The 13,868-nt window shown below is 41.9% G+C and overlaps 1 protein-coding gene across 1 annotated transcript in view; it reads right to left on the bottom strand.

The window, feature by feature from the left end:
* The window catches only part of FAM107B (family with sequence similarity 107 member B), a 234,179-nt gene that overhangs the window by 127,976 nt on the left and 92,335 nt on the right, over positions 1-13,868 (bottom strand). The window contains exon 2 of the mRNA XM_043563531.1: positions 12,511-12,571. Coding sequence (XP_043419466.1) covers positions 12,511-12,571 — 61 coding nt within the window. The remainder of the gene's footprint in view (positions 1-12,510; positions 12,572-13,868) is intronic.

Raw genomic sequence — 13,868 nt, forward strand, 5'->3', positions numbered from 1 at the left:
TTAAGGTGTGAGCTGGGGCTGCACTTATAGCTGTTCAGCCACACCCATCCATTAAGTGGTTCCCCTTCCCCGTGGTACCCTTCAGAGTCGCAAAATGTTTGTACCACTCCATTATCGAAATCATGAGAAGCCTCTGAAGAGTATGGAATTAGCCTCTGACCCAGAAGAAAATGTAACTGCGGGGAGCTTCAGGGAACTGTGTGAAGATCGCTGGCCGAGGTCAGTGCTCACCAGCTTGATGCAAGCTAGCATTTCCTGCCCTGTTTCCTTGGCAATGGCCCCCACACAATCTCACCTGCTCCTCAGACACAGGCAGGATGGGGATGTAACCTCTCAGGGATGCGACACCAGCTGATTATTATTTTTTATCACTTAGGAAGGCAGGCCGGGTTTGGCCAGATTTTTCAATTTCTCAAGAGATATCAGAACCTAGATTTTTACAGGAAATTTTCCAGGCTTTAAACACTGGCAATCATTTTTTTTTTTTTTTAATTTTAAAGACTGCAGGCCAAAGAAAACGTATCTGACTTTGCCCTATTGGTAACGCCAGTCCTAAGCAGTTAAAAATCACCATTCGGGCTTTCAGAATTACTCACTGTTTTTGAATAGCTGTGTGGAACACAGACCACATACCAACCCTCAGCCATAATTTGTTACAGAAAATTCACTTAACATTTTACTATGGTATTTTATTGTCTCTTTCTCATCATCTCTCTGTGATGAAGGGTAAGGAAGCAGAGGTGTTCTTTTCTAAGCTGTTTTTTAAAAACAGGCTGAAAATAAGGTAAATGATTATTCAAGTTCACATAGATCCAATCAATAACTCAGCTCATTAGAGCTCATGTTTGGGACTCAAAAATAAATGGTTTTGTGACTCAAATCCACTCTTCAACTCATGTCAAGTGAGTTCGAAATGAGTCACAATGTGGCAGTATCTAAGCAACTATGCTTTGTGATAGTCAACTTCCAGATGGAAAAATCTTATTCCTTCTTAGTAATCACTCAACACCCCCCAATTAATGGGTAAGGACAGAATGCTGCATTCAGAAAAGGTTAGAGAATTTTTTTTTTTTTTTGAGAGAGAGAGAGAGTGCACGACCACACAGGGAAAGGGGAGGGGGTGGGGGAGGAACAGAGGGAGAGAGTGAATCTGAAGCAGGTTCCATACCCCAGGTGGAGCCCAACTTGGGGCGGCACCGCATCACACTGAGATCATGACCTGAGCTGAAATCAAGAGTCAGAGGCTCAACTGACTGAGCCACCCAGGTGCCCCAAGGTTGGAGAATTCTTAAGAAGCTTAGGAAGGCCGCCATTTTGACCAGTTAATGAGGTAGTAATCAAAGCAGCTAGTTTGCATTTACATTAAAAAAAATATTTTCAGATTTTTTTTGTTTGTTTTTTGTTTTGGTTTTGTTTTGGTTGTGAGATCTTAGGCTCACTGATTCTTTTGAGTACGTTGTGGTGTGTTGAACGTGGTGCCGGTGCCAGGGGCCCCTGTCTCGTTATGGATGCCCCCAGAAGCCGTGTATGTGGGAGGTGAGGGCAACAGCAGGGGTGGCAGTGGGAGGAGAAGCCGGGAGGAAGGGCCACCAGCTACTTCTGTGGGTGACAGGGGGCTTGGCGCTCGGCGGCAACTCTGGGGCACCAGGGCAGGGCGTGTGCCCCACAGCTGGCCTCCCCAAGGGGCCAGGGAGCAGAGGTATTGCTTCACTAGGCTGCAGCAGCACTTGCTTGAGGGCTACCGAGGGGGGTCAGAGCAGGTTCTGGAACAGAACCCCTGAGGCAGACACCTGCAGGCCTGGAAGTGGGGCGTGTCTGCAGAAGTGGAGGTGGGGGCACGGTGGCCACATCCCCCAGCTTCAGCAATCCTGCACTGCCACCATCCCCCCTCGGGATCTGGATGATGGCATTTTCTCAATGAAGTGACATACAAAAATGACTTTAGAACAAATTTTTTCAACCATGTGGCTTGATCTGTGCTCCTCCCATATACAAATTCTGGAGGAGTGGCTAAGCCACCAGGAATACTTAAGTGGGTGGTGGGGTCTGACTGTCATGAAGCCAAATTGAACCCGGCTGAGTGAGTGAGGGAAATAAAGACGCTCACCTTAGGGGACCCCCTAGGACCAAAGAGCCACTTCATTTAAACGTTTGCAGGGATGGCACCAAAACAGACACATAGACCAATGGAATAGAATAGAAACCCCAGAACTAGACCCACAAACGTATGGCCAACTCATCTTTGACAAAGCAGGAAAGAACATCCAATGGAAAAAAGACAGTCTCTTTAACAAATGGTGCTGGGAGAACTGGACAGCAACATGCAGAAGGTTGAAACTAGACCACTTTCTCACACCATTCACAAAAATAAATTCAAAATGGATAAAGGACCAGAATATGAGACAGGAAACCATCAAGACCCTAGAGGAGAAAGCAGGAAAAGACCTCTCTGACCTCAGCCGTAGCAATCTCTTACTCGACACATCCCCAAAGGCAAGGGAATTAAAAGCAAAAATGAATTACTGGGACCTTATGAAGATAAAAAGCTTCTGCACAGCAAAGGAAACAACCAACAAAACTAAAAGGCAACCAACGGAATGGGAAAAGATATTTGCAAATGACATATCGGACAAAGGGCTAGTATCCAAAATCTATAAAGAGCTCACCAAACTCCACACCCGAAAAACAAATAAGCCCAGTGAAGAAATGGGCAGAAAACATGAATAGACACTTCTCTAAAGAAGACATCCGGATGGCCAACAGGCACATGAAAAGATGCTCAACGTCGCTCCTTATCAGGGAAATACAAATCAAAACCACACTCAGATATCACCTCACGCCAGTCAGAGTGGCCAAAATGAACAAATCAGGAAACTACAGATGCTGGAGAGGATGTGGAGAAACGGGAACCCTCTTGCACTGTTGGTGGGAATGCAAATTGGTGCAGCCGCTCTGGAAAACAGTGTGGAGTTTCCTCAAAAAATTAAAAATAGACCTACCCTATGACCCAGCAGTAGCACTGCTAGGAATTTACCCAAGGGATACAGGAGTACTGATGCATAGGGGCACTTGTACCCCAATGTTTATAGCAGCACTCTCAACAATAGCCAAATTATGGAAAGAGCCTAAATGTCCATCAACTGATGAATGGATAAAGAAATTGTGGTTTATATACACAATGGAGTACTACGTGGCAATGAGAAAGAATGAAATATGGCCCTTTGTAGTAACGTGGATGGAACTGGAGAGTGTGATGCTAAGTGAAATAAGTCATACAAAGAAAGACAGATACCATATGTTTTCACTCTTATGTGGATCCTGGGAAACTTAACAGAAGTTCATGGGGGAGGGGAAGAAAAAAAAAAAAGAGGTTAGAGTGGGAGAGAGCCAAAGCATAAGAGACTCTTAAAAACTGAGAACTGAGGGTTGATGAGGGGTGGGAGGGAGGGAAGGGGAGGTGATGGGTATTGAAGAGGGCATCTTTTGGGATGAGCACTGGGTGTCGTATGGAAACCAATTTGACAATAAATTTCATATATTGGAAAAAATAAAAAAAATTAAAAAAATAAATAAACGTTTGCAGGGAAACGTGGGTAAATACCAACAAGAACACTACCACCAACAACAATCTTTGAGATTTAAAAACTTCACCTTTTCTCTCCTACCTAAGAGCCTTTGTGACAATGACCAGCTGGAACCTCTACATGATGATTTCCACTGTCCGCAACCTGAGAACAGGAGGAAGGGGACACCCCAAGGACAGAGTGGGCTGGGCATCCAAACACGCAGCATGTGACACAAGCCCCAGCTTTCTAGTCTGGGGACAGGACATGAGCGGTAGAAGTGGGGAGAGAGGTTCCTGCAGGATGGAAACACTGGAAGACCACCATTTTGTGGTCTCGTGTATTTCCTGTAAGTGCTGCTTCATCATTGCTGCTTTTGTGTATTAGTGTTGCCTTCACAATCCTGTCTGCTCTAAGGGATTCTTACAAACACCCAATAACAAATTTTAAACAAACAATGAAATAATAGAGGAAAGTAAAATAGCATAGAAACATCTTGTGACACACACACACACACACACACACACACACACACACACAAATTAGGCAATTCTGCTCCAAGTATTGCCACATTGAAAATTCATTCCTAGTAACTGATTCATTTTATGACCTGGATAAACTTCTGGAAAGCCTCGTGTCTCCAGAAGTGCTGAGGGGACTAGTACTTGATAAAGCTACCAAGGTGTCTTCTGGGATGCGTGGGCACAACACCAAAACCAGGCATTGCCTCTGCAGGTGCATTTCAGCTCCTCTTCAAGAAACAGGTGTCTGGTCAGTCAACCAGGCCAACCACCCCAATCAAGGGTGCCTTGAGCACAGAGACCTAAATCAAACTCTCACTTTTATTTACGTTTGTGTTTTCTCATTTATGGACAATAAATGGTCTATTTAATTTCCCGAATAAAAGAAATCTGGAAATGATTAGCTCTCTGCCCATGGAGAGGGGAGAAAAACCAGAAACTGCTCTTGGGTGACCCTGAGGAGGATGGACGCTGTGGTTTCAGAGGTGTGGGTGGTAGTATCGCTTACTGGCTGTTGCCTAGGACAGCGCTGAGAACTCAGAAACCGGATTTCTTAAGTCTGACACGTTCTCGATGCAAAATAATATTGAGCTAGGAGCAGAGTGGTACATCTCTAACAGGCAGGCCAGGAAGTGTCCTTTCCTGCGTGAAGGAAAACCATTACTGCCTTGTGTTGCCAAAGACAAGAATCATCCCCACTCCCTCCCCACCACCGCCCACCAGAGAAGCATCTTCTTGGATTCGAGGGCAAGGCCAATTGATTTAACGGCAAAGAAAATCTAGCTGCACTCTCCCCCCACCCCATGTCTTTCTCCTACTTACACTGATAATGCAGGGCCTGTGAATAAATTCTAGAAACATCTTCCTCCTTACGAATATCTATTAGAGCCCAAACATGGCCTCCCCATCCAGTGGTGTTTTCGTTTTTGGATTAGGGATTATATCACTTCTGCAGGTGCTTATTCCTCTGATAGACCATCACTTCTTGGGAAGAATTTATATGACAGTGAACATTCAGTCAACTAGTATTTGAAGTAGAGACAAAATAGTGGGACTCCTTAGGCTAAAACAAAAGCATGGTATCTAGGTCCCACACAGGAGTGTAGGGATCAGGACTTGGCTGGAGGACATCTGCAACCCAGCAGCATTTTCTCTAATAAAGGGCCTCCCAGAACCCACAGACTGTCCTACAGGCAAGGGAACGGAAAGAAGGTAAACTCAGGCACAGGAAGGACATTTAGCTCCTTGAAGGCAAGCCTCATGTCTCCCTCATCTTTGACCACCACCCCCCACCCATGGTTCTCTTCATGTTTGTTAGAGCCCCAGCTGAAAAACAGTTTTGATATTAAAAGTTGTACTATAAGCCAGACTTGATCATTCATGCATGCACTCACACTTTAGTCAAACAACCATTTATTTTGAGCTCTTTCATATTCCAGACATTGTGTTGAGAGCTGGGGGAAAAAAAAAAAACAAACAGAAAAATGCACTCAGCGTTCAGATTCTGGCTGAGCTCATTGCTTCAGCGAAAGTTTGAAAGAAAAGAGCAAGCATTCCCTCTTCGTCCAACAAACATTTATTGAGCACCCACTATACATAGGGCTCTGTTGTAGGCATTCATGATGTACACAGTGGCCTATAAAATGCTCAAACACTGCTGCCTTCATGGAGCTCATTCTAGAAGGGGAAGACACACAAAGAGTAAATAAAGGACATGGTGCGCCAGAGTGGTAAGTGGCTTTCAGACAAGCAAGATGGGGCAAAGAGGTTAGAGTTGAAGGACAGATCACAGTTTTTTGCTCAGGGTGGTCAGGGAAAGGCTTGCTGAGAGCAGAGCCCTAACAGGAGGTAGGGACAGAAGCCATGCAGACCAAGACATCCAACCATCCCATATAGAAATTTAGGGATCGGGTCATCTACAGCCCCCAGCAGCATCTTCTGTGATTAAAAGGCTTCCTAGGACCTCAGACTGTCAGTTCTAAGGTCAAGGGGATGGAAAGAGAGTAAACCCAGGACAAAGGAAGTGTACAGCATCTTCTGTTTTCTAACTTCCTTACCTGAACAGTCCTCTGTTCATTCTTTGGCCCGCACCTCGGAAAAATCGGTAAGGAAAATAAATAACCTTTTTTTGCACAAAGTGGGGTGTGACTGAAATACAGTTGGCTGGGTGGAAAGCTCATTTTGACTGTTCTACTGTGACATGAAAGTTAAGACCAAACACTTTATTTGTCTGAATTGCCAGAGAATAGGTCATTTTCTCACCTCCCAAGGCTCCCCGCCAGAAGTGTCGCCTTCCCACAGGGGGCCAGCCTCACACACGCACACACACACACACACACACACACACACACACACGGCGACATCATGTCGCTTAAGCAGCTGTTCAGTGGAACCCTGGTCTCACTTCCTCATAAAGGTTACAAAAATACATACATTTTTTCTTCCTTATTGCATTCATTTTTAGTTGAAGAATTTTAACCGTTTGGGGTTTACTTCACACACAAGAAACCTACAAACCACAGGAAATGAAAACTTGACAAAATGCAGATGATACAGACAGCCAACTCTGAAAGCGTGCCGGGCCCCACTCAGCCGCAGGTGAACTTTAGCAAAAGGAGTGTTCCAATGAAATGTTCTGACTGTCATAAAATAGCTTCGACTTACAAGATTCTCCCATTATGATCTAAGTGTTGCAATCTTGGGGCCCCCAAAAGCCCCAGCTGAGTGCAACCAAAAAGATGATAAGGATTCAGCAAAGTGTTCTTGAATTTTAAACACGTTTGAAAGTTGCTTTAGCATTCAAAAATATTTGGCCTGCTTTTAAAGCAACGCACGGGCAAGAAAAATGGCAAGACAGAGCCAACATTTTAAAAACACATTTTACTTTCTTTTTGAAATATAGCCACCAGAAAGGGTGCAATTCATTAAAAAAAAAAAAAAACTCTCTCAAGAAAGCATAGCTGCCCATTCATCTGTCTCCCTGTCCACAAGGGAATGAATGAATAAATGAAGATAGGATGTGCTAATCTCCGAAAAGTGGTACTACATAATTTCTATCATTTAGCTAAGATAAGATTAGTTTGGGCAAGATCTGGAGTTTCTTTATGTCAGCTTGTAAACCTGAGTCTCTGTACCGAAAAGGTAATGCTCACTTTTAATCTTGCTCAATATTGATGCCTTTTATAGGCTGTTGTGTGTATGTGCAGTGCTTGGCTTGTTCCAAGGGCCCTTCCATGGAATAGAAAGAGATTAAATTAAGCCTCATGGCAAAACTTCTCCATGGGAATGCAAGCTGGTGCAGCAACTCTGTAAAACAGCATGGAGGTTCCTCAAAAAACTGAAAATAGCACTACCCTATGACCCAGCAATGGCACTACTAGGCATTTATCCACGGGATACAGGTGTGCTGTTCCGAAGGGACACATGCACCCCCATGTTTATAGCAGCACTATCAACAATAGCCAAAGGATAGAAAGAGCCCAAATGTCCATCAATAGATGAATGGACAAAGAAGATGTGGTATATATATACAATGGAGTATTACTCAGCAATCAGAAAGAATGAAATCTTGCCATTTGCAACTACATGGATGGAACTGGAGGGTATTATGCTAAATGAAATTAGTCAGTCAGAGAAAGACAAAAATCATATGACTTCACTCATATGAGGACTTTAAGAGACAAAACAGATGAACATAAGGGACGGGAAACAAAAATAATATAAAAACAGGGAAGGGGACCAAACAGAAGAGACTCATAAATATGGAGAACTGAGGGTTACTGGAGGGGTTGTGTGTGTGTGGGGGGGGGTTGCTAAATGGGTAAGGGGCATTAAGGAATCTACTCCTGAAATCATTCATTGCTTTACTATATGCTAACTAATTTGGATGTAAATTTTAAAAAATAAAAAATAAAATAAAATAAAAAAATTTCTCCAAAAGTCAGAGCAACCACAGAAGGTTCTGGGAAAAGAACACCTCTCATGGCAATGCGAAAGGGAAAGAAAACCTACAGAAGGAAAGATCTGGGAGCAGATGGCAAAGTGAGCCATAGAGACCAAAATGTCTGCCAACTGTGATGTAGCAGCCGAGAAATGAGGCACCAAATCAGGTGAGAACATGTACACCCTCCCCGTGTCCTTGGATACTTCCAATAACTGGCTTATCTTCAGAGGGTCATATTGTCAGCTCCTTGCTGACATATAGATCATTCTGCTTGGAATTATGTTGTCCTTCTTGTCACAATTAGTAAAGTCTCATCGTTTTTCTCTGTTTTTCACATAACACCATGGCCACCTCAAAGGAACTGTTACATATGGAAATCTTTCCTTCACAATATCTCCACTCATATCACCATTTTTCATGGGTCCATTACCTCATTCTTCCTTTTCCCTGTGCAGTTATAAGCAGAATGTTGTAGGAGAATGATGCAAGATATCTCCAAAATTGCACCTTTGCATAAAGGATCTAGCCTCACTTGTGCACAGACGTAAAACTTGGTTTTAAGGAACACACAGTCTGATGGAGTCTTCACTGAGCATCCCAATGATTCAAGGCCTTACTCAAGTCAAGAAAGTGACTAACCATACATTGTGTCTGTAACCAGAAAGCACTCCTCTTCTTACCTGTTTGCTAATGTTTAAAGTCCTTTTAACAGCCACCAAATTTTTTCATTCCATAGGTACATTTGCACCATAAAATACCAATAGGCTGTAGAAGAGGCAACATAATCAGGTAAATTAATTACGTACCAATGTACACATGCCTGATTGCATGTTATTTTCTTTTAAAGCTTATTTATTTATTTTGAGAGAGAGAGAGTGTACATGAGCAAGGGAGGGGAGAGAAGGAGGAGAGAAAGAATCCCAGGCAGGCTCCATGCTAGCAGGTCATAGAGCCTGATGTGGGCTCAATCTCATGAACGGTGAGATCATGACCTGAGAGGAGACCAAAAACAAGATGCTCAAACCACTGAGCCACCCAGGAACCCTGCATGTTGTTTTGATGGTAGCAGAACTGGGGACCAAAGGTAGTGAGGAAGGAACCCCACTGTGGAGGGGCAGGGCCTGGAAAGGGCAGTCTTGAGGTAAAGGTAAATTTTATCTATCTGATGATGAACATGCCTAGCACTGGTCTTGCTAAAATGAAGCACCAGCTGACAGCCACTCATGGTGTATCACATTAAAAGAGACTTATTATAAATGGACACTCTATCCACTCAGCTAATATATCCATAAAGTCAAGGGGAAGTGCTCCCTGATTCTGAGTAGGCATTAGGGTTCTATTACACGCAGGTCACTTACTTAAAAAAAAAACCCTCAAATATACACAGACACTGAATTATTAGAGAGCAAATGATAGGTAATGATGATGGTAAAGTTTAAACACACTCCCAATTAACCTGTTCTAGCCCCTGGGTGGACCCTGCAAGTATAAATTATAGATCTCAGGATAAAGTGACTGATGCTTGAGGATTAGGTCAGCGGCCACAAAAAGAGGCTGAATGCCAAATAGGTATTGCTTAGATTCATTATATAGTATTTGGTTTTCACTTTATAAATATCCTGGCTAATGTGTCTTTCTTCACAAAAGGATTTCATATCTATTCTTCAAGACCCAACTCGTATGCTGCAATCCCTTGGATAACTTCCTGGATCCGCCAAATTGAGTTTCTCTCACCTCATCCCCCCACTCCTGTCTGTGTTTTAGCATGCACTGTATCAGACCTGTTGTCTTAGCCCTCTGTGTCCATGTTTTAGAGACATTATTTAAGTACAAGCTCTAAAGGCAAGACTTCCACAGAACCCTGCTTTCTCTAGAATTTACATTTTACTTGTTTTTTAAAGGGTACAATTTCTCCATAATTTACATTTTCCTTTTATTTGTTTAATGGCTGCATTTCTCATTTTCCCACAAACTCCATGAAACATGGAGTCATGTCTGTCCTAGTTACCACTCTAAATATGGCATTATTCCTAGCACAATGTCTAGCACATAGTAGGCATCCAATAAACATTTCTTAGTTATTGTATTTTATGTTCATACTTTTCAAATAACCTGGCAGACACAACTTACACATAATATGATTTCAAAGAATGGTTAATAAACACAGTGTATCTGAACTAATGGACAAAAACTAGAGGCAAAGTACACTAGTGCCACAGTGTAGAGATGCACTTTGGGGAGTAAATCCTGAATAAACGAAAGGGGCTCTGTAGTAAGTCCCAAAGTTGGTGAACCCAAGAACTTTTTAGAAGCAGTGAGAAATTTTTGCATTTTCTTCTAAAAATTTCTACTTAGAGAATAGCATTATTTGGTGTTTTTTAAGAAAACAGATGAATATTTACTCACAATCCAAATTCTAAAGCCATACAATTCAATCACAAAGAAATGTGGATTATAGATTTCTAACTAAACTGTGTCCCTCTTTTTCTGCAGAATTATGTTCATTGGGGTCTCTGACTCCAAATGTATTTCTGGAGGAAAATCTTTACCACTATATACATTTCTAGTAACACACTCGAAGGACTTAAAGATTGAAGAATGCTAGCAGACTGTTTGAGAATGGGATCCCTGATTTCTCACTCAGAGGTGTCATGTGGGATGTGTTGGAGTCAACTCATGTCTTAGAAAAGCTTTAGTGAGTAGTTGTGCCTTCACAACATGTGAGGTAGTCAAGTCTTTGGATGTGAACAAATGCCTTCAAAATCTAGTGGGCACTATACCAAGAGAGCAAGTGATACCATTTATAACAGCAACCAGGAAACTCAAAATCTCTTGGCCAAATTTGCATTGACCCAGCAATGGCCATTATCCCAGCCTTCTCTAGCTGAGGAACTGAAAATCAAGAGTGAGTGTGCAAAAGTAGCATTCAGAACAATTTTCATGGGTATGATACACAAGCTCCAACTCTGCCCACTCTATACCGCTACTTTCAAACTCCAAAACTCCTTACAAGCATCATCAACTCAAAGAAGCTTCTTAGATTCTACTTCCTCAATGTAACCAGAGGGCTTTGGTTGTATCAGTCTTTTCACATTATTTCTTGTGTTCCAAACACATCTATGCCTTAGACTTTTGTTTTCTTGAAGGCATGTGTCATGTCTTATGCTCCTTTATAGCCCAATCTAAAGGGTCTACATCTAAAGTAGCTACAGAGTTGGCTCACATCAAACCCACCCTACCTATATCTCCATTATACAGAGAAAGAAAATACTTTGCATATAGTGGACACAAAGGACTCAAGTAAGAATTTACTGAATGACTACCAGGTTCCAGCCACTGTCCAAGGTGCTAAGATACTGTTAAATAAGACAGGCAAGGTTACTACTCTCTAGGGAACAATAAGTAACCAAACCAATCCATAGAAAGATAATTTTAGATTGTCATAAGAGTTATGAAACAAATAAAAATGGGCAATGACATGAGGAGTGGTAGGAAGGAATGACAAAGTGGCCTCAGGGAGTAGACATTTCAGTGGATACCTGAATGATGAGAAGGAGGCAGCGAAGCAAGGATCTGCAAGGGGAGAGTGTCCTAGGGAGAGGCACCAATATAAAGCAATGTTTGTTATTGTTGAGGATAGACACTTGGGAGGGGTATAGAGGGAGATGGTGGAGATGCTTAATTGTTAAATCTCTTTCCTCCATCTATATCAGAGCAGGGTGCCACCTCTCCCCCCACTTTGCATTTTTTTCATTACCATTTCCATTTTCTCAATCCTGCTCTCTGATTTCCATTAAAATGTAAGAACACGAGCCTCTGCCCGCAGCAAACACATCTGGATCCCTCTTCTAACCCCTAAACATCTAAAACACCAAGCTAAAATCCATTTGAATACAGAAGCAGAGACTTAGCTTTCATTATTGTTAGGTCCATTCAACTAATGTTTGTTTTTATGAGCATCATTATCCTTACTGATCACAGTCAGAAACTAACTTATGAATTTACTCATCACTGTTTCTTTCCATAGTATCTCATAGGGAGTCCTATTATGGGGTAAATAGTCTTAGCAAAGCAGCGTATTTCACTATGCACTAACATAAAAAGAAACCCAGCAAATGCAACTAAGTATCATTTCCCAAGGTAATCATAAAAACTTCAGTGAACAGCTACACTACTTATTTTAGTATTCCCAAATTTGAAATTTCTTCATCATTATCATCATTTACTTCATTGCAAGTATTTGTTCATCAAGAACTGGAATCAGTAAAACAAAGAAGAGAAGCAGCTAGTTTCGGCATGATGACCAGATTGTCTAGATATCGTGCCTGGAATACATCACAAGTGACATTTCTAGTCATGTTTCCAATCATTTGGAAAGTCACACAGACTTTCTCTGGCAACATGCAAAGCTTTTGGATGCTGCAAGCCCTGCTGTCAGCAACAGCAGCCCAGAAAAGGAGGCGTCGCACTGAATGTACTCTACCTGATGCCATCTTCTGTTCCGACTCGAGACATTTAGGTTCTTCCCGGGAGTCCTCTTCTTCCTGAGTTACAGCCCCACAAACCAGAAAAATAGGGAGACATTAAAAATATGCACTAATTTACATAAACACTTTCTGCAAACCTACTGAATTAATATGAGTTCAAGATCTGAAAAAAAATTAGACCAAACACTTAACGAACTGAGTCTTTGGACAAGCAACAAATTCAACACCAGATGTTGAGTAGAGTAACTACAGGAGTGCTGGGTTACAAACTCTAGGGTGCCAGCACAGGGAAGTCTCAATGGATGTGGTCCCTGAAGCAATACAATCCAGGGGCCCTCAGTGACTAACATGTTTGGGAGCATCGATTACTTAGGCAAAGTTGTGGTAGGTTCCTCCACAAGTCAGATATTCCACCAGCATGGTGTAACAAAGATAATTATGCTTTACTCTTCAGTATTCAAAGAGCTGATTTCACCTATTTTTGAAAAATCTATCACCATTCAGTTATTTTTTATCTCTGGGAAGTTGAGTAAACACATTCTTCTCTGAGTTCCGGTATGGTATTTTTTAATGACATTGTGACTCCTGTAGCATTGCTGAAGTAGACCGAGCTAGGAGTGAGGGAGGTAAATTAAAAAGAATGTCTACAAGATGCTTTTCTAATTCTGTCTGCAAGATGACTTTACACTGATTCCCTCACTTATTTTTTTCCTTCCTTGAACAAATATTTGAGTGCCTCTTATAGGCTATTTCTGTGGGACCTTAATTTCTATGCAAGATCCCTTCAATTACACTGCAAGCAGTTGTCTACTCAGCATCCTTCCCAGACTGGCACACTTTCTGCACATATTTTGTTCCTCCAAAGAATGTAGCCCACTAGAAGATGTTTTGGACCACAACAAAGCATGGGGGTGTGGAGTTCCATAAATGATAACCGAGGCTACTCTGTAACCAAAGTGGAACAATGGAACTCAAAAATTGATATTATCCATGGTAGGAGTACTCCCCCATTTGTTGTGAGTTTGCAGCTCCTAAGTACTATCTCATCTAGACGAGAATCCACCATACTCTCAGGCTTAGTTAGTAAGATAAAGAAGTGTTCTTTTCAACTTATGAAGAATAGTTTCTTTAAATTGTCATCACACTCAACTTACAAGGGAATTGATTTCACCTATGTTGGGAACAAATGCTTTTCCAGAGATCAAAAATCATCTTCAAATGTTCATCAGGGAGCAGTTCCAAAAACTTATTCTACTTTTGAAACCCATGAACCAGTATGGGCAATGTGAGTAAACACGCGTTCAGTTCAATTATCTCAAATTTAAAAGTTGTAAGAAATTTTAATGATAATTGC

This window comes from Prionailurus bengalensis, chromosome B4 (genome assembly GCF_016509475.1).
Source record: "Prionailurus bengalensis isolate Pbe53 chromosome B4, Fcat_Pben_1.1_paternal_pri, whole genome shotgun sequence".
NCBI classification, from domain to species: domain Eukaryota; kingdom Metazoa; phylum Chordata; class Mammalia; order Carnivora; family Felidae; genus Prionailurus; species Prionailurus bengalensis.